Genomic DNA, 21,876 nt, shown 5'->3' with positions numbered 1-21,876 from the left:
ATATGATAACCATAAAGTAATTAAGTCTATAGGTGTTAAAGTGACAGTATCATGACTATAATTTTATTTCAAGTGTTCTATTTTCACATTATTTCTGGCTTAAAAAAACTATTTTTGAATAGTAAAGAAGGTCATTAAGTGATAATTCAGTCTCACCTAAAGAGGCTCCAAAAGTGAATTAAGCCATTGAATTCAGTTACTCTTTTAATGCAGCCCTTATTTAAGCAACTGTACTATTTATAGTGTTTATTTAAGAAGAAATGAGAATAGGATTATGGGTATACATTGTCTCACCAGGTTATTCACTACACTAGACCACAAAGGATTATTTTTGTTTAGCTCAGTGAACAACATGGATAAAATAGCCCGCAGGGATACTTGATAAAATTATTGATTGGTTATGTCTTGCTTTTAAGCAATGGGAAAATGAAGAGGTAATTAGGAGAGAAATGTGTCAATCAAATTAATCAATAGATTTTTGGTATTTAGAAAAGTAATATGAACTTTAATTTTAATATTACCTTGTGTTGTCTGTGCAAACAAGTGATTTTATTTTATAGATCCACTGCATTTGAAAATTAATGAGACTCAAGCAATGGCAATTTCTTCTCACAGGAAATATGACTCATGATTTCACATTGTTGTTGGTCTAAGCCTTCGTGGGTTCTGACCTCCTCCCAACATTTGTACTCTTTGATTATAGAAATATGGAAAACTCATCTCCAAAATATATGACTTTTCCTATCTTCAGAAGCCCTCTATGACATGCCCATCACTGTACTATCACACTGTCTGACTCATCCTCGTAAGACTGTCCCTCTCTGCAGTGGTGTCCCCCTCAGAGGTCCCAGTGAGCATCTCACACTTGACTGCCTAGCCCATGCCAGCAATTATTCTGCTTCCAGAGATGGGTCTAGTTTTCTTTTCCTCTTCATTCCTTCCATTTCTACCTTCCAAGTTCCTCTTGCTCCTCCTTCTTACATTATGGAGAATGTTTTAGGTCTCTGATTTCTCCAGAGTGGGTTTGTATGTTCTCTCATTCAGCAAATACTAACAATTGCCTACTGGAATTAAAGCACAGCCCTGTCTTGCCTATTCTACAAATCAGCTTTTGGAATAGCCACTCTATTTAGCCATTGTAATCCCCTTTCCCTCACAAGCCTTCTGAGACTGTCAAGCCACTGGCTCTCCCTCTCAGGGCCATTTTTTGATTTCTCTTTTGAAACTCATTTGACATTTACTTGTTTTTAATGATCAATTCATACTCCCAACTCCTTTTATTTGACCAACTGTTTCTTGACCTAAATCTCTTTTGAAATTTCTATTTTGGTTAAAAAAAATTTCTGATACTTGTGGTGATGGGTGTATCATCTTTGATAAAATTATTACTTTATATTCTGTATTCAAAAAGAAGGACTCATTCTTTGCCAGTTATTTATATTATGATGAATGAACTTAGAGAATATAGTGTGAGATATGCTCTTTAAACATTAGCAACTAGACTGAAATTCACATGGTGAAGGTGGTTATGGGCAGCCTAGACCTGGATTCCCCTTCCCCAGCCCCACAGCTGGCATGGTACCTACTTGATGCTCCTTCTGCTTGGTAGTGAAGTCTGGCCCCTGACAATACTTAGTACTATGCTTCAGTGAGTGACTTCCCCACTCCAGGCTATGTGATTCATACCATTCAGTTAATGGTTAAAGTGACGTTTGAAGATCTGTTTTATTTGGAGGCTGCCAACAGCAAACCCTTAGGTACTTCCTGGACACCTCAGTTCATCATACTATCACTTATTTGGGGGGTTTGACTGTCTCTGCGTCAGTGACCCGGGGCAGCTGCTTGAGCCTTTGGGTTCATTTGGTCATCAGTATTCTATTAAATTTTAATTTCTGGTGGGGAGCATGTGTACCAATAAGCCTGCTATTGGCTCATTATTCATGAATCAATTCACAAGGAAATATTCAAGGGCTTGATGCTCTCAGGATGCTCTAGGGCATGTTTACACATTAAATAGTTTTTTTAAACCATAAAATTTATAAATATGCCAGCAACATTTAAAACACCAATAAAATGATAGCATGGAAAGAAGGTTCTTTCATGTGACTGAAACTCTGTCTACAAAATCCTGACACCTCCAAATTTGTAAGATTTCCCCCAAAATTTCAAATTCCATTGAGTGTATTTTACAAGGACACATCAAGATCCTCAACTTCATTGGGTACCACTACACTTCATGCCTGTAATCCTAGCTACCTGGGAGACTGAGATCAGGAGGATTTGGGTTTGAGGCCATACCCCATCACTCAGAGCAAAATGGACAGGATGCTCAAGCAGTAGAGTGTCTGTTTTGCAAGTGCCAAGCCCTAAGTTCAAACCCCAGTCCCACCAAAAAAAGGAAAAAGATCTTTGACTTGTTACTTAAGTCAAGAGTAAGCTTCGCGCTCTATGGTATTAATAGAGCTTGGAAATGAATGACAAACAAGAATGCATAGATGTGTACTAATTAGAATTTCTTTCTCAACAAGTTAAGTTCCTGGCACAGAATGAACACTCAGAATTAAGGAATGAATGAGTGAAAAAACTAAAAGAAATAATTCATTTGCCTGCAGAAGAACAAAACAAGAAAATAAGTAATCAACTCAGACAGTCAAGTCATTATTTTAGTTTTCTCAAGCCTCTACATTGACTGAGTTAAGATTTGAGGGGACTCATATGAACAAATGTTCAAGTGTTCTTATGTGAGCACCAAGCCAAATAAAGAAAGCGAGGTTATACAGAAACAGATTCAGCTCTCTTCTCTTCTCCTCACCTCTTCTCTCCTTTCCTCTCTCTCTCTCTCAAAATTTAACAGAGCCACACAACTTAAATTACTGGGTTAAGATACCTGAATTCATTTGTGTGAAAGTAAGATAAGCCTGCTTATACCCGATGCACTGCTGTGCTATATTATCACCTTACAACATGTGAAGTATCTAATACTGTGTAGCAAGTTCCTTACGATCTACAGTAATCTCTCAAAATTTATGTTCAGGGACCAGGTGTGGGGATATACATCTGTAATCCTGGCTACTTGGGAGGTGGAAATGGGAGGTTCATGGTTTGAGGTAAGCCCAGGCAAAAAGTTAGCAATACCCTATTTGAACAGACAAGACAGGTGAGGTGGCACATGCCTGTAATCTTATCTGCTAGGAAGGCCATGGTAGGAGATTGCAGTCTGAAGCTGGCCCAGGCAAAAATGCAAGATCGTATCTGAAAAATAAACTAAAGCAAAAAGGGCTGGGTTTCTAAATCAAGTAAGCAAGCACAAAGCTCTGAGTTCAAACCTCAGTAGTGCAAAGAAGTTATGTTGACATTGTATAAGATTGTGTTATATAAAAGTAGTCTGAACATGATGGCTTTGTCATAAATTCAGAGAATAATTGAATTGAGGAAAAACTCAATCTCTTTGTGGCATATTGCCATCATATTAATTCTGTGTGTCATCTTAAATGTCATAGTTTACCCCAGCACTTCACATATGTTATCTCACTCATAGTCCTGTCATAGGAAATATCTTATTTTACAGGTGATGAAAGAGTCTCAGTGTGTTGATGTGTTTTGGAAATGCACAAATATATTGTTTCAAAAACATCTTTTGTTGTTGTTGTTGTTTTGTTTTTGTGGTGCTGAGGCTCAACCCAGGGCCTTGTGCGTATGAGGCAAGCATTCTACCACTAAGCTACATCTCTAACTGTAAACAGGTTTTTTTTTTTTTTACATTAAGTCCTGCCTCCTTTTCATTGTGTCACATTTACCTTGATATGCATGTGCCAATTATTGTTAGAAAAGAGCATCAAGACTTCCCTGGCCATTTCAGCTGGCTCCACCCTGATAATGCATCCTCATTGCATGTGGCAGTTGGGACATAATGCAAGATGGTGTGGCAACACAAGGTGCTTTATTTGCTGTTTGTCAGTTGGATATGGTAGGGATTCTCAGAACCAAATAGGTTTTCCCTCATTTTCCAGTATTGTTCAAAAAGTATAAGCTTAATGTCATACTGACCATGTGCAAAGTCCCTTTAATGTGCAGTAGGACATGATATATAAATATACAGCCACAAACATCTTATTTAGAATTGTCATGTCATCAGCTAAGCATCATGAAATGCTCTGAAGCAATCCCAGCCACCAGTGACTCATGGATGAGTATTGTCTTTTGGTTCAAAGACTATTAACAGACTATTGAAAGGAAAATATAGAATGTTATTTCTATAATTGTTCATGTATTTTGGTCAAATATGAGGTGACCAAGAATGAGTTTCATTTGTCTTGTAGCATCCCTGACATGGGTGATAGGGTTTGTATTTTATTGTCCTGTAAGATTTTTTTGCCATCTAAAAAGTTCTGCATATGCTACACATGGGAATGGTATTTTAAAGATAGTCCAGAGATGAAATTTATGTAAATGGAGTACTAAATACTTGTATTTATGTAAAAGACCTTCTTCTGGGATTCTAAATAAATAGTACCTTGACGCAGTCACCTTACACATTTGAAATGTTTGTTCTCTGGTTAAAGTTATTTTATGTTTACAAGAGATGGCAGCCATTAATTTGGATAATAGAATCTGATCAAAGTTGTTCCCAAGGATAAAAAGACTATGGTATAATTCAGTTTTCTGCATGTTGGCCCGTGTGCACACATGCATATATTTTGCTGACTACAGAATTCTCGACAAAAATAACACTTTGTTGGAGACTCGGCAACTTGGATAAAGTGGTAGAGCACCTTTCTAGCAAGCACAAGGTCCTGAGTTCAAACTCTATTCCACAATTCATATATTTTTGTTTTTTCTAAAAAGAGATTTACAGAAACTGTTTATACTATAGAAACCTGTGGCTCAAATACTAGGTATAACAATTAATTTTGGTTACTTATCCCTCCTACAGGAATTTTGAAAGATTATGCTTGAAAATATTTTTGGTAGATCCATAGGTGACATACATCCTGGAGGAAGAAGAGATTCTCATCAATCATTCATTTTACAGATGAGAAGTCAAATGACTGCCCCAATGTCAGTCATATCTTCCTTGTTGCTCTTTTCAATTGGCTTTTCAAGATCTGCTCAAATTGGCAACCAGTTCTCACAGGTAAAAGGTTATCATAGGACACTAACCTTTTCTTGTTTTTATTTTCTCTTCATCATGATACACAAGTTGCCTTCTTAAAATTCCTTTTATGTTATAAGACTGAGCCAAAGAAAGACCCAGATCACTTTTTATTCACACTCCTATATGTCTGGAACTTAAATATGGCAGGCCTCAGGTAGTTTTTTCCTTGTGGTTCCTCTAGTCCTGTGTCTTAATCCTCATCTCTGGGTAAGACACACATTTGGTATCAGGGATACCTGCAGTATGTATAAAGATGATTTTCAAAGCACAAATTTTGTGTACAAGGTGAAAATAAAAGCATTTATCAATCTTCCAACTTCATAAAATTTTAAATGAATAATGAAAAAAAATTGTGTTCTTACCACATCTGTAAGCTGAAATTTTTTTTTCATGATCTGTCAGGTTTTTTTTTTTTTCTGACAGTATATGGTCCTCATAAGATTTGATTCCATTGAAATATGTTTCTTAGAGGAAAAAATATCCTATGTGTCTTAAATGTCTGTAGTCAGCTATAATGGTTAATGTCCAACCTTCCTTGAAAAATCTGTTTTACAAGCAAAATGTTGACACAATTTTAATTATAGCATTCAAGTGAACACTGTTATAATTTTTAATATTCCTCCATGGTAACATTTTCATTGTTTTGGTGAAAGAAAACACTTTGATCCTACATCCCTAGTTTCTGGCGCTTTGGGATTTTATGGGAATTTTGTCTTTGTGAACTGAAAATTTTTATTTGGTGTTAGAAAAAACAATGCAACTACAAGGTTTGGTGCGTTTATTTACTAATATAAGCTTTCTTCTCTTTGGCAGTCATTATTCTGGTTTAATATGTCACTATTTGGACTTTACAAGACTTGCATTAAAGCAATGAACTTCCATGAAATATAGCATGGATAATCTCAACACCTGCTTGCTGGCATTTAGGAAACTTTCCATGTTTTTAATCTGAAGAAACTGTGTTAATATTAAAAGGGTATCATGTTAAAGCTTCATGTTTATTAGAATTCAAGGAATATTGAATTCTTATACAAAATAATGTGTTTTAAATCTAATTTATCACAGCCCCCAAGCTTGTTTTTGAGGACATGGGTTAGAAGTTAGAGAGTGTACTTGATAGTCTGTTTAGAAAGGAAAAATCTGTCTATTCATTATCGTTCATCATATTAAAGCATGATGCTTTGACTCCCCACTGCTTGTTGCTCAGGTCCTCTAACATGCCCAACTCTGGTGGTGGTTCAGGAGTGTCATTCAGTTGTTGATTTGCTCCTGTGTCCTTCTTTTGTCCCTTTCTGAGGTGGCAGAAGTATAGGATTTATTCTGCTTTGGGCACCGAGGGGAGACTCATGCCCTGGTTTATCTAAATGGGATGTCATGACTGAGAAGGACATAGACACTTGTGCCTTCACAGTCATGGGGTCCTGGAAAAAAAAGGAAGGCTCAGTTTGTACCTTCGGCAAAGCTGTCTTCAGCCAAGTTTTAGGTAGGAGAATAATAATAGCTGCCACTGTCTATGGGGGCAGAATAAGACAATGAGCAAAAATGCCAGTTATTATTTACTTGGCTCTGGCTGATGAGTTCTGTGATAAGAACATCCTTTTTAGTGAAAAAAGAACATGTGTGGACCACTTTCAGATGATGTCATAAGGGCTTTATCTTTTGCTGGTATTGCTTTTAAAGAATCAATCATTCATCTGAGGAGAAGCTGCTTTGTAAGGGCACTTGTGTGGTAGATTTGAAAGGCATAAAGGCCATTCTACAGAAGAGCTTATTGATGTGTACTATGGGATTTAGGATGGCTTCATAATTAATATGTTTTCTGGAAATCAGTAAGGGATAAGATTTTTTATTATTAGCCTGGCGCCAGTGGCTCACGCCTGCAATCCTAGCTACTCGGGAGGCAGAGATCAGGAGGATCATGGTTTGAAGTCACCCCATGCAAAAAGTTCATGAGACCCTATCCCCCCCCCAAAAAAAAAACCATTACAAAAAAGGGCTGGTAGAGTGGTTTAAGGTGTAGGCCCTGAGTTCAAGCCTCAGTACTGAAAAAAGAAAAGATTTTTTATTGTTTTGGACTTGCTTTGGGAATCATGTTTTATGGTACACACATATACAGACATATGCTAGCAGAGACTTAGAGCATCCAGTTTTTTAAAAAGGATCATGAATTTTAAGTTTCAAAACAGCTGTTTCTAAGTGTGTTCCACGTGAGCAGAAAAAGATCACAATTTGGGGACTTGATAAAAACATGGTAGGAATGTAACATTTGTAAATATAATTGATATAGTTCTGAAATTCATATAAGTTAATTAGATATGCTAGTTGAACTGGAGAAGCATTTATAGAATTCAGCATTTATTTTATTTAGCATTATATGTATCATACAGTCTACCGTCTAAAATGGCAATCAGTAGAGGTATGCTGAGGAAACCAAAGGGAAAATATTATCTTTTCCATATATTTTTAAGCCAGGTTCAGTTATCAAACAATAACCTAGAATTAAAATATATAATCTCATAGAAAAGTGAAACAATAACTCAATACTCTACATGTCTTTTCCCTGAAATACTTCATTTTTTAAATTAAAGACTCTTTAATTTACATTTCTCAAATAATTTGTAAATGAGATACACTAAAAATTACTGTCAACCTATAATGGAATATGAATATACTTATTTTTAGGATAGGCTTTATTTTTCTAATTTACAGAATATGGATGTTATATTTGAATGCATTTGCCTGAATTCTATGTTAAAATAATTATTAACAGAAAAAATGATGACAAGATAGGTGTTACAGGAAAAATTACATTTTAAAGTGGATTTCATGGCTGGGGATGTAACTCAATTGTAAAGCATTTGATTAGTATGTGCAAGGTTGTGAGTTTGGTCTCAATGCCACAAAAAACAAAGAAGCAAACAATAACACACACACACACACACACACACACACAAAACCCCTGGGTTTCTAATTGCAGCTTTTCTGCTAAGTAGCTACAGTTAATTTGTCTGGATTTGATTTCTGTCTGAAAAATTGAGAAGCTTGAACCAAATGAATTCTAAAAAGTTTTATCTTGAGTGAAAGTTTCGCTATTTATTTGAAAGATAAAAGACTATTATACTTATTGCATTGTCAAGAATCTCAAATAGAGGCGGACAGAACCAAGTATGTGAGGGAGAGCGTGAGCAGCTTATGTATCCAAATTCACTACAGTGCATGATACAGGGTGGAGTTTTGAGAGCTCCTAAAGGCCTTATAGGAAAGTCATAAAGATGAGATAATAAAATAGAAACTGAAGCCTATGGTCGATAAGTAAATATATAAAGTAATAAAGGAACTGATATTGTTTGTTCAAGGGAACTAGGAGAAATAGCCTAAGAACAGTTGTAAACATTTTCCACTTATGTAACAAATATTTATAGCTAACTGTGGGCCAGCCACTGTTCGTATGAAAGAGTGAGGATGAGATAGATGAGTTGAGGTTGGATTAAGCTATAGCTAATTCTCCTTTTTTATTAGTACATGTTAAATGTACAAAGGGGTTTCACTGTGATATTTCTGTACATGCATATAATGTATTTTGATCAAATTCACCCCCTTATTACTCTTTCTTGTCCTCCCTCCCCACCTTTTAAACACTTTTAATGCATTTCATTATTCTGTTTTCATTCATGCGTATAAGGTACATTGATATTCACATCCTCTTCACCCTCTCCTTTTGCCCTCCCACCTCCTATTGGTCCTCACTCTCAAAAAGACCCTGTTTTCTACTCATCATTCATTGGGAAGACAGTCTCTTGGGGTCAAATGAATTGAATTAGGCCCATTTATCCTGAATATTATGGTCTGTCATGTTTCAGAAAGTTTAGGAAAATCTTGCCTAATGGCCATATCTTAGCACTCCTTGTTGTTCCCCCTCAAAACTGGATCTGTAATTTCTTTTCCACTCTTGCTGGCTTTGTCACCAAAAAGATGAAAGATAAGGCTTTATTTTCTTCATCATTAAATGCTAGCATTTAGGGTGATGGAGCTATCAGCACCCCAAAATAAATAATATGGAATGGGGTTTCAGCCTCCTCTAAGGTATGCTTTCTCTGTAGTGTCATCATTTTAAAAGCTGCCAGTTCCCAAAGTAACCTTTTCAGTCATAAGTACCAAAATATGCTACAAAGCTAACTGTGGTCTTTTGGTTCCATGATGTCCCAATGATGAATCAGTCTTCTGCTTTTTGTGGTCTCTGTGCCCCTTAAATGGGTTCTGGGATCCCATCTACCACCTTTCCCTTAATTTAGCACAGCAGGGAATAATGTGCTAGTGAGGTTCAAACAGAAAAGTGATTTTGAAATAGCCCATTGTTTTTAATTTTCTTTGCCATTGTCTTTCATTGTTTGGCTAAACATGAATGGTTCTTGGTTTCAATGGGGTTTTTCTCCCCTACATTTTATGAAAGAAAAAAGAGATCACAGTAACATTTTTATATTTACTTGTTTATTCATTATTGTAAAAGTGCCTTGTTTCTATGACCTACTTTATGTTGTTGAATAAGATAAGTAAATCAGCCCTTGACTTGTAGACCTTATAAAACCAGGTTCTCAAAACATGTAATGTCTTACTCATAGTATTAAGCTGTTTAAGAGTCCTACCTTAATTGAGCATTACATAGACTTCAGTAAACTTATATCTTTGTAAATTTGAGACAAAATGCTTAGCTCTAATAAACATAATTTTACCCTAGTGAATTAAATAGTTATTGCAGCTTTCTAAAGTAAATTCAGACAGCATGGTAGAACACTATATTAATAAAAATCAGTGTAAAACCTCCTTACTTAAGTGTGGTCCGTGGGCAAGTGGCATATGCATTACCTCTGAGCTTGTTACAAATGTAGACTCCCGATCCCACCCCTCTTCCTACTGAATCAGACCATGCATTTTTGAATAGAAGTTCCAGGTTATTAGTGTGCAGGTGAGGTTTGAATAGTTCATTATAAATTACATTTCCCCTTGATCAAATATGGATGATGTGTGTGGGCTGAAAATTATACAAGATCTGTGGGATGTTAGAAATACAGGAAAATAAGACAAAGAAAAATACCAACTATATATTGCACAAAATATTGTGTAATAAATCATATTTAGGGAAATTGAACATGGAAAGCATTCTGATATATGTAACATGGGGTAGTGGACAGAGAGCCAAGAATTTATCAGCAATAGATCATAGTGGTCACTGTTCCATCAATAGTTTGATTCGTCAGAGATTTCCTTAAAAGCAGAGCATAGCTGAGGCTTGTGTACCTCTTATGCAGTTAGTGACACTATTTCCTACAAAGATAAAGATAAACTTGAGAACGTTCAGAGATGGATGAAGGCTTGATTGTGGCATAGAAGGAACTGATTTATGAGGAGAGGGAAAATAATTAAATGGGCAGCACTATGCTATAAAAAGAGGCTATGGAGACATGGATATTTATCTAATGTTTCTCCAGTGCTATCACCTGTGGTATCTATGTGAAAGCTGCAGAGCTGTAAGGATGCTGAGAAATTGGTTACACAGCAAAGCAATATCAACTTGAATTATGCAATTAAATTAGGAGCAATATCAGAGATTAAGTTTCAGAAAATTTTTCCTGGTGCATAAGAAAAGACCTTGAGCAGGATGGAATGACTTTATCCCCAAGAATTTTTGAAAGCTCTGTGGGTAAAGAATGAAAAACAATTTATTAAGTTGTCTAGTTATCTCCCTAGGGAAATAATTGGAACCTCATTTCTTGAAACTTCTAAAGTTAAGATGGAGAAGAAATGCCACACTTCTGTCAGAGACCTGGTAATTGATAAATGACATTTTTCTTTTGCAACATTATCGATTATTACTGATGGTACCATATGTAGGTAAATTTTTCACCAGGTTAGTATCTTATTTAAATAAAAATGCTATCTTCTATTAAAAAAAACATCTAGAGATGAGTGTCACTCATCTTCCCTCCATGGTGTCTGCCTCAATAGTACCCAGCAGCATTTCATTTTTCTTCACCCTGAAATAAAGAGATGCACTTTACTACATGGCAGAAGTAGATTTTCTTCTGTCATTCACTTCATTCAGAAGCTAAAATGACAAGCCCAAGATGCTCCTCGCCTTTTGGAGCTATTTGTCACATGGATGCAGAAGCTCTGAAAGTCTGAAATCATCCCATGCCACAGAGAGCATCATGATTCTTTGTATCAGGAAGAAACTCCAGCTCATTTTAACAAGGAGTGATTGTCCAAGTGAACCACACTTCCTTCTCTGTCCTCCCATGGACTAAACACCATCTAAACAGGGAAGTATAGAGACCCAATTCCTTGGTTCAGAACAACTAGCAAGCCACAATAAAAATTATTTAATATTCTAATTCATCGGAAGGCTAACACCTTCCAATTCACTTTCATATCATCTAGGAGATCTGGATAAATGTAGGTGCTGCCAAAATAATATAAAAAGAATAAGAAATATCAAAATGTTGACTGGAGATATTTGATGTATGGGTATGTGGAAAGATTTTCCAAACCTAAGTATTAAGTCACATTAATGAAGTTACTTCAGGTGTTTCATCAATGAACTGTTTTTTGTTGATGGTATTTTTAAATGAATGTTTGATTTTGTTATATATGAGTCAATGTACCTACTTTGGTTTAAAAAAATTCTCTTTGCCCTTAGCTAAAACTTTTTATTCCTTGCCTTTTTGAATGAGATCTGGGAGGGGAAATTTAAAAAGTTAGGATTACCTTCTGCTATTGGGTCCATAATACAGTAAACTCTTATGTATCCTAGATTGGATCGGGCATGTTCGGGGTGGTATGGCAGTAGACCCTATGCATACTATTTGTGAAAATGATTCTAAAAAATTTCCAGCATCTTGCACATGTGAATAACAGCTGTCTTCAAGGTGAAAACTAATTGGAAAGAAAAAATAAAATTGATAAGTTGTAATGTTACTTATTATTTTGCTTCCCGACTGCTAAACCTACCAAAGAGGTGGGAGGAAAAGTCTTTTTTCTTTCTAAATCATTCTACTAGTGTCATATTGATTTTCTTTCAGGTACACCCTGTGGCCTCAGATGATCACATATTTTCTTACATTACTCATGTTGATATAGCACCTTAACTCATGGGTTGACACATAATATTGTGCTGCAATTGGCACTGCTCACCATTGACATTTCCTGGTGGTGGGCAGTACCAAGCATGCAATAGAAGGGGTCAGGCTGTTTCACAACAGAATCTTCATTCTTTGAAAAGCAATCAATGTTCACCCTAAATGGTATCATAAGCCACAGGAGTGTTGCTTAAAATTATTGCTAACTCTTACAACAGTGTCTTTTGTGTGTTTGCTGATACAGAAAAATATTCCTCATCTGGGTATCAGAATGTTCTAGTGTTATACTATTTGTAGGAAAAATTGTGTTAGAAAGTGTTTGCAAGAATACCTGGTGATCTTCCCCTCATATGCCGTTGCTGTTGCTCTTTCTTTCTTACCTTCGGATTCTCCTCTCATCTCTCTTCCCTCTGTTTCAGCTAGCTGTGCGGTGGTTGGAACACAACTGCCATTACCAGTACATGGATGAGCTCCTGCAATACATCCGCTTTGGCCTAATGGATGTGGATACGCTCCATACGGTTGCCCTGTCCCACCCCCTCGTCCAAGCAAGTGAGACTGCAACAGCCCTTGTCAACGAGGCCCTGGAATACCATCAGAGCATCTATGCACAGCCTGTCTGGCAGACCTGCAGGACCAAACCACGTTTCCAGTCAGACACTCTATATATCATTGGTGGGAAAAAGCGTGAGGTCTGTAAAGTCAGAGAACTTCGTTACTTCAATCCCGTTGATCAGGAAAATGCTCTCATAGCTGCCATTGCCAACTGGAGTGAGTTGGCTCCCATGCCCGTGGGAAGGAGCCACCACTGTGTGGCTGTCATGGGGGACTTCCTGTTTGTAGCAGGAGGGGAAGTAGAGCATGCTAGTGGGAGGACATGTGCAGTGAGGACTGCCTGTCGCTATGACCCTCGCAGTAACTCCTGGGCAGAGATCGCTCCCATGAAAAACTGCCGGGAGCATTTTGTGCTGGGCGCCATGGATGAATACCTCTATGCAGTTGGGGGCAGAAATGAGCTGCGCCAGGTGCTGCCTACAGTTGAACGATACTGCCCCAAGAAGAATAAATGGACTTTTGTGCAGTCCTTTGACCGATCCCTTTCATGTCATGCTGGATATGTGGCTGATGGTCTTCTTTGGATATCAGGTAGAACATGCCTCATATATTCAATTTATTGAAAAACCTTTCACTGTGGCATAAATTTAAAAGTCAAGCTTTGGTAGTGTGGCCATGTGTAATTGAACGATTGTGTCAAGGATGCTATTTTAGCTAATTAACCATCATTTATTGAGCACCTATTCTATAGAGAACACAGTACTTGAAACTAATTGACCTTTCTGACTTTCTGAGTGATTAGTGATGTTAAAAATTCAAGATGGAAGTTAACGACCCATCACACCTGTTTTTCTACCAAACCTTCTATTGCTCACATGACCAGTTTTGATTATTCTTGATTATATTGTATAGTTTGTGGTTCATCTAGCTCTTTTGTTGTTCTTTTACTCTTGGCTGCCTGACTAGGAGTCTTTTCTTCAAAGATAAGATCTCAGTAAATCCATTTTTCTGGGTATATCAATATATATATATATATATATATATATATATATATATATATATTCAGGTATTAGCTGTACTGTGCACTGAAGGAAGGGATTAAAGTTACCAAAACAAAGTTTTGGTATTATCTATGAATGGTAGTTATTTGTGGCATCATAATCCTTTATTCCTCTTTACTCTCCCATCCTTACTGATCATTTGGGGATATGGTTTGAGCTCTACTTTAGTTTTTCTCTTTTTATTGTTGTGCTGGGTGAGGGTACATTGTGGCATTTACAAAAGTTCTTACAGTATATCAAATATATCATAGTTGGATTCACCTCCTCCATCTTGCTTATGGAAAAAGTATAGAGACTAGTATAATGAACTCTGTGTACTCATAACCCAGCTTTAACAGTTGCTAATCTTGCTCCATACATACACACATAATCCTCCATACTCCTCCCAGCTGCCTTTTTTGCTCGTACAGAAAGAATCTCGGAGGCATATGTTACCAATATCACAATATCAACCCGTCTTTTCTGTTGTATTACGGAGAAAGACCTGGACTGTCCTTCTATGAAAGGTTTGCCTCTGAAGGAAGAGAGTTGCTTCTTATCTCAGTTACCCATTTTGTAACCCAAATAGAACTTGTATTTCTATGTCGTCAAGGACACAGAGAAGTAGAATGATCAGTAACTTAAATAGTAATGGTAACTCTGATGTTTGTACTTGGAAGAAATAATCACTTTTAGGAAGTGAAGGTTTCTTGGCTTTCCTTAGTAATTATCTGCAGTTTTTAAACATCTATTTTAACAAAATTCTCCCTTGCATTAAATTAAATTTGTTTGGACTCTGCTCATTCTTCATTCTGCTTTCCCCAATAACCAGGGCAACAGTCACAGTCTCAGCTTCTCTGGATGATGCCTCAGTTATTGGCAAGTCACTCATCTTCATCGATGCAACCTAGTTCACATCAGGGTTTACTCACTCAAGAAATTAATGAATGAAGTTAAGTCTAGAGGTAATAAGCAGGATAAATGAGGAGAACCCAACAATTACCCATCCTATATATGAAATAAGTATTTGAGATGTGTTTGTATGTTAGTGTATGTAGATATATTTAAATAAAAACCTTATTTAGTAATTTTTTCCTTTTTCTTCAATTATGTATTTCAACTCTTAAGAACAAAATACCAGTACTATATGTTGTTGGTTTTGCTGAATAAACTTTAAACTGGCTGCAACTAAGTCTTTGCTAATAGAAAGAACAGATCAGTGCTTCCTTGGACAACAAAACAATGATGGATTTATGAAATCAATGCAATTTATGTTTTCTCTTAATTTACATTTCTTCCATTGACTCATTTGGTTTCACATATTGTTAATGTACTGTATTCCTAAATTTTACACTGTGCTTTCTAAATTTTGTATGAATTTCTCATAACTATTTTAATAAATATTCCTGTTTGGGGCTGTAAAACTAGCTTTTTGAAAAATGCTGGAGTTTCCCTTATATAGCCTTAAAGATATGATTACTTAATTCTTTTCAGTGAGGCTTAAGGAAGCACAGAGCTCATTTTAGACTGGCTAAATCTATCATCCTGGTATCAAGTTGACTTCCCTTTCAATATGGACTGAAATGTTTCCTTTTCCATTTTATTAAATCTATCAACTTATTATATACCTTACTGTTATCTCATTTTGTTTTTCTCCTACTGTGAATGAAATGCATTTTTTTTGTCTTTCTTTTGCACTAATGTATGCTGCCTGTGTTAACCATACTTAATGAAAATAATCACAATTTTCTCAGGTTTGTTTCTCCCTACTGTGTACTTGAGATGAGAAACTCACTTTCCTGTGTACAGTACAATACCTTTAATTGGAAAGAAGAGGAAATCACCAGTGACATTTCTAATACCTTCAGTCATCTGCCTCTTTCCTCAGGCCCAGCTTATAATAAATCAATTGTGAATCTAACCATCAGTGGGAGGGGTAACCACATCTACTAATGGGCCCCTTAAAATAACACAGGTATATTTCACCCTTCCTATCACTGATTTAGAAATGTTAACCTGGTCTATTGTAGCAGATGAAAGTGTTTGAGGCTATTTTTTAATCTGTGACCTAATAATCAAGAATTTCCAATTTAATTGATGGGGGATGGAGTCATTGCATCCTTCTGGTATTTTGCAGGCTTTGCCTGAGGTAGAGGCTGTATGGATTATAGAATGTGGATTTTAGAGGCTTAGTTCTGTTCCATAGAACACAAAATGAATGTTTCTTTAGAGACTTAATATTTCCAGCATGCTTACTCCCTCCTTGTCCCCCTCACCTTTTGCTGTCCATTTGGGGGCCAAGACATTTTAAAAACTGTCCATAGTTTTTTAAAGTGTGACAAAGAGGAATTCAGAGAATCAGGCTGCATGAGTGTGCCCATTAGAATTTAATTTAAGATGTTAGAGACAGTCACATTTTGCAGGCTCCTGTAGCATTTCACATTGTGACCCAGTTCACACATGCTCCATACAATTTTGATTTAAAATTCACAGTACTAAAGTAAAAGAAGCATTAAATATCCTGCAGCTGTGTTTTAAAATACACGTTCTCTGTTTAAGGTATAGTTTGTGTACTACTAAAAAGATCTTTTTTGTGCATGTGAGGGAAAATTAGTCCCGAGCTCATCTTGTAGAACAGCTTATCTTTTAATTTTTTATCAGACTGCAACAAGATAATGAGGTGCTACCCACAAAATTAGTGCCTTAAACTATGAAAACAAGACAAATGCTATTGTATTTAAACAAAAGCAGTATTTAATGCTTTCTTGAGTTTCTTTGTAGATGCTACATTCTTATAAACTATAGTGCTGGGTCATAGATAAATAAAAATTAATTCAGCAAATATACTTCCTGCTTTCTAGGAGCTGACAATCAAAAAGGTTTTTTTTTAAAGGTATTTCATTAATGAAAGAACATTTGTTAAAGCTTCTTTAATTCCCTAGAAGCTATGTTTACTTTCATCTTGATTCAATTTATATGAAGTTTGCATTGCCCCCATTTTAAATACTTTTAATTTATTCAAGTCTACTAAAGAACCTTTGGTTTTTCTTCTATCTGTTAAAATTAGAACAATGTAAAATGTCATTAACACTGTTAAAATACCAGAGTTTTGGTTTTTCTCTGTGTAGATATTGTTTTAATTGAATCTAAAATACTATATACAAAATATTGTGAATTAACAGCAGGCATGTTAGAGGTTGGGTGGTGGTACCCCAAGAGGCTGGAGCATGATCACACACACAAGTGAAACTTGCCTCACTTTTTACCAATCATGAGAGCTGAGCCAAGTTCCTTCTCTCTTAAGTCATTTTCCAGGCTTGTGCTGAAGCAACAAAGTATAGTACATAATTATAATCTAGCATATGATGGTGTGATGGTAGATGTCTTTACAAGATATAGAAGTAGTGCAAGGCAGGGAATAATTATTGCAGGGGATATGAAAGGTAGCATCTCTGGCCTAACTTGGCCTCAGCTCCATTGGTTATTTTCTATGCTTCCATTTACCCCTCCCTGTCCTTCCACTTGAAATTTGTAGTCCAGTCACTTCAGTAGTTTTTTTGCCTTGTAGAAAATAAATGTTAGACACATCTCATAATCTACCTTGTACCTGTATAGTTCTCCCTCAGTATCCACAGGGGATTATAATTCAAACACTCAGGAGGATGAAGCTGGAGGATTGTGAGATTGAGGTCAGTCTGGGCTACATAGTGAGACCCTGTCTCAATGAAACAAAACAAAACAAAGTCCTAACTATTGACTTCAGAATTCCTCTCCTGGAGAGAACTGCCTTTGTTTAGACCATCTCTTTGTGTCTGTCTAGAAATAGAAGGTGAGTAGATTGTTCTACCTAAGAATATGGGAAGTATGTCATTTTCTTTGTTCTGAGAAGAGAAAAGATGGTTTTTGCTGTGTCATGGACATAGGGAATAGCTGAGGAATCTGGTCAAAAGAGAAGGGAGCCAAAGATCTAGCAAGAATATAGAGGTGAACTTGAGAACTTCACCTTGCTAGTAATGTGCAGACATCTCTGGAGGCAGGACTCTGACTTCCAACAGGATGAGGAATGGAAGTGAGAGTGAATTTTATTGAGATTTTTAAAGGGCAGTTCCCCTAGTTGACATTGGCACTGTGGTAGATTTTCTTATGTCAATTATTTAAAACAACACATGGTACATACTTTACCTATTTCTGGATTATAAATTTGTACTTGTTTACTCAGGTGACATAAATATAATTTACATTTTCAAGTGCAGCAGTTCTTTATAGATATTTTATAAACCTGAGACTTTCTGTGCAGGTTTTGAGTGTATTAATTACCCATCCTTTTGTGTGAGTTCCTCAAGTATGACAGAAATAATAAGGATGCTAGTTTTAATTTAATGCATGGATTAAGTATGCTTCTATTCAAGAGGCTAATTTAGAACAAAGATTCTTGGCTTTGTTTTTACAGCATTTTAAACTTCCTGAAAATATGGATGATTTTAAATGTTCCTGTTAAAATATATAGCAGAAAGTTTATGTTTTACATTTATTGTAGGTATTCCTATGGTATCACTTTTTTCATGGGTTAATAGTGAGTTTCGCTCTATAAAAATGACTAATATGAACTCACACTTAATGTCATGTCATTCTTTGGATAAGTAGACTACATGTACAAAGTTTTAGTCTCCTAAGAATTGAAGCAAGTTTATTTAGGAGGAGCTTAAACTATCAAAAGAAGGAAAAAGCCCTTGAATAGTCAAACTGGCCAGTAATTCCAGTTATTAGAAAAAAAGAACTATAACAGGTGGTGGAAATCAGGAGGATCATGGTTTGAGGCCAGCCCAGGGAAAAAGTTAGCGAGACCCCCCCCCAGCAAAGCTGGACATGGTAGTACACAGCTGTAGTCTCAGTTATGTGGAAGCCATGGGTAGGATCATGGTCCAAGACAGGTCCTGAACAAGACCATAAGATCCTATCTGAAAAACAGCTAAAAGCAAAACAGGGCCAGGGGCATGGCTTCAAATGATAGCTCACCTGCCTATCAAATGAGAGGCCCTGAGTTCAAACCCCAGTACTGCCAAAGGGAAAAAAGAAAGAAAAAAGAACCACAAAAGTCCATTTCTGACTACAAAATTCAATATTCCACACACAATCATTTGTACCTTTTATGGTAAGAAATTCTGATAGAATGGCTACTGTATTATAGTAAAGATGCCTGTCTGGGTTGCCTGTATGCTCTGTATTCTAGTTCATCTGTGCCTGTGAGTGAGACACAGTCATCTCCATTTCCTATGAGGAACCTGAAATTGGCTATTGGAAATGGCTCCCCCAAGGATACAGGAATAAAGGAATGCGTGTTACTGCCACCGTCTGTCCTGAAACTCTTTCCCTAGATTATGGTGAAGCTGGGCCTGTGGACCTCAAGAGAGTTGGTTGACATGTATGACATGGTTTTTCACAATCCCGAATTTGCTGAAAGAATTCTAACCTGGAGTATTCTCCAGCCTAAGAGCATGGAAATGATTAATTCTTTACATTCTGTTCTTAATTACACACAAGTGCTGTATTAGGAACCACAGAGTTTTTTCTACTCCTAGAGTCTAAGGTAGGTTTCTACTTATTAATAGACATATTTTCTGTCTTTGAGAAAAAATTAGCAGAACTATCAGACTGAACCCACTCTAACCAAAGTATAAAGAGAGCAGTTTTTCTACAGCTGATATTTGATAGACACTTGCCAGCATCGACCTGTTGTTGCTTTTGAACACCATATGAGTCTGACAGTTGGTGATTTGGGTAGCAGAGACAAAGGTTGCTTGTTTGACAGTCACTTGTCATCCTCTCTTCATTATGCATTCATCCATTGGTCACAACATTTTATGGAGAATTGTACAGGGAAGCTTAAGAAAAACGCTTTCCTCTTGTCTTGATGATAGAAAGCATTTCTCACTACTGGTAGTATGATGGTAACTTTTCATTCCTTCTGGCAGTTTTTAAAGACTTATTTGACTTTGGGGGAACCTGCAGTATATCTTTAAGTCGTAGTTCAAAAGTAGAAGGCAAGGTTGCTCATTTTCAATTTTGGCTGAAAAGTCTTAACTTTGTGGCACTTCAAAGTTAGAGAAAACTTGATTTAAAAATGGATGCTGATATGAGATGGCATATTTAATGACAGATGTATCTATAGAAAGCTGTTAAGATGCAGATTATCCCCCTGGGGTGGGGGAGGGAGATCAAAACTGCCAATCTATAAAATATACTCGATAGAGGGAGGCATGGAATCTATCTTTGCAAGTGCTTTGATTGCAGGGGACAGTATAGCAGCATGTGGCATCATAACCCAGAGCAGACAAATCAGCTTGATGACTTTCAAAGCCAGGAATACTGCTGCAGGCAAGGGTACTCCAGTCTAGGAGAAATTAAAACATATAGAGACTGTTATTAATTCCATATCTATTTTTGTATAGTCAAATCTGTATGCAAATCCTTAGCATCTCATTTCAGCAGATTAATCTAAAAGTGAAGAGTGTTATGTGAAGGGACTATAACTGCAAATGAGTAACGCTGCTGAAGAAATGTGGGCTGAAAACTTGCAGGCTTTTTAAAAAATTTACTTTTTGTACTGAGAAGAAATTGTTTTTATTTATCTGCTCATTGTAAATTATTTCAAAGGGAAAAGAAATAGAACCAGTTTCAAGGTTTTCCTTTGTAATTCTGACTTGGCAAAAATTACAGCAGTAGGCCTGTTAGGCATTTCCTGTGGTTTCACACTCTAGAGGTAATCAACCAAATAACTAACGGGGACTTTCATTCTTACTCCCAACTAGTAATCCAGTATCTCATTTCTAAACATTGTCACAGGAGTGAAAATTTGTATGTAAGAGTAAGGAATCTAATTACAGGGTACAGATTAATAAAAATTGTACTACAGATGCATCTGTGGAAGCTAATAAATAATAATTGTGAATATTAATAATTTTGAAGAGCATGGGGATAAACCCCGTGCCTTCTTTGGAAGAAGAGATGTAATAGCTCCATTCTAATCTGTTGGTTGTACATTTAATCTGTAATAGGCAGAGTCTGATACATACAGTAGTGTAAATATTTTAAAACAGTGTCATAAAGAAGACACTTTACTGCAATAGATATTAATTCTGCCCCATAATTCTAAAACAAGTAGACAAACTTCAAGTTATAAATAGGAGGTGGGAACTTTACCCTCTGTTCCTTTTCAATTGGAGACTTGGTTATAGGATATTAATCTGATGGTTATGGCCCAGATCAAAGTCACTGAAAATCATGTTAACCTTGAACACTTGTGTGGTCTCAATCGGTTTCATGATTCTTGTGTGGTTATACTGAGAAAGAATTACTGAACATTCCATTTTTAATCAGATAGGAAAGAAAAGATTGGGAGTCAAAGCAAACATACCTCTATATGTATTTTGACATATTTTCTTGACTATGTAGGCATTTCAGCCTTGGCTTTCTTAAATGTGTTTTCTTTTCCTTTGATTTCATTTTAGAAATGAGACATTCAATGAGAAATCCAGAGAAAACTTTGAGAGCAGGAATCTAATTTCTTTCCATTGTTTGTGGATTTCCTCTGCAGACAAAGCTTTTGTTGATTTTGAAAGTGTTGTATTACTTTGAACAATGTATGCTTGTAAAAAAAAAAGTGTTTGAAAGCTGAAGAATTGAAAAAAAACAATAGCCCCTCAGTTAATAACAACTATGGTCAATTACATGAAAGATATTATCTCCTTACTGGGATTGAGTGAGAGTAATAGTTGTCCTGGACGGGTACCCTCTTTTTTTGGTATCTGTTAGTATTAATTAATGACTCCAGTTCAGTTGAGAATTATATATGAATCTTCTCAATTCTGGTTGACTTGACTCTTGACCTTGGGGTTGATGATGGAGACCTACTTAAAGAATTTGAATTATTAAAGCAAATGGATGGGCAAGGAAGATTTTATTCAAGATTATTTCAACAGGGTAGAGAGATCAG

At 36.3% G+C, this 21,876-nt stretch overlaps 1 protein-coding gene across 7 annotated transcripts in view; it reads left to right on the top strand.

Moving 5' to 3' along the window:
- Window positions 1–21,876, top strand: part of Klhl32 (kelch like family member 32) — a 190,274-nt gene that overhangs the window by 148,186 nt on the left and 20,212 nt on the right. For 5 of the 7 annotated variants that reach the window (XM_074077904.1, XM_074077905.1, XM_020187154.2 and 2 more), the window contains one exon: window positions 12,708–13,434. In XM_074077904.1, coding sequence (XP_073934005.1) covers window positions 12,708–13,434 — 727 coding nt within the window. Of the gene's footprint in view, window positions 1–12,707; window positions 13,435–21,876 lie in introns of those variants that run through there. The other 2 variants (XM_020187158.2, XM_074077908.1) reach the window with 2 other exon arrangements.

This window comes from Castor canadensis, chromosome 1, assembly GCF_047511655.1.
Source record: "Castor canadensis chromosome 1, mCasCan1.hap1v2, whole genome shotgun sequence".
NCBI classification, from domain to species: domain Eukaryota; kingdom Metazoa; phylum Chordata; class Mammalia; order Rodentia; family Castoridae; genus Castor; species Castor canadensis.
This window is presented reverse-complemented; position numbering and strand designations above follow the sequence as displayed.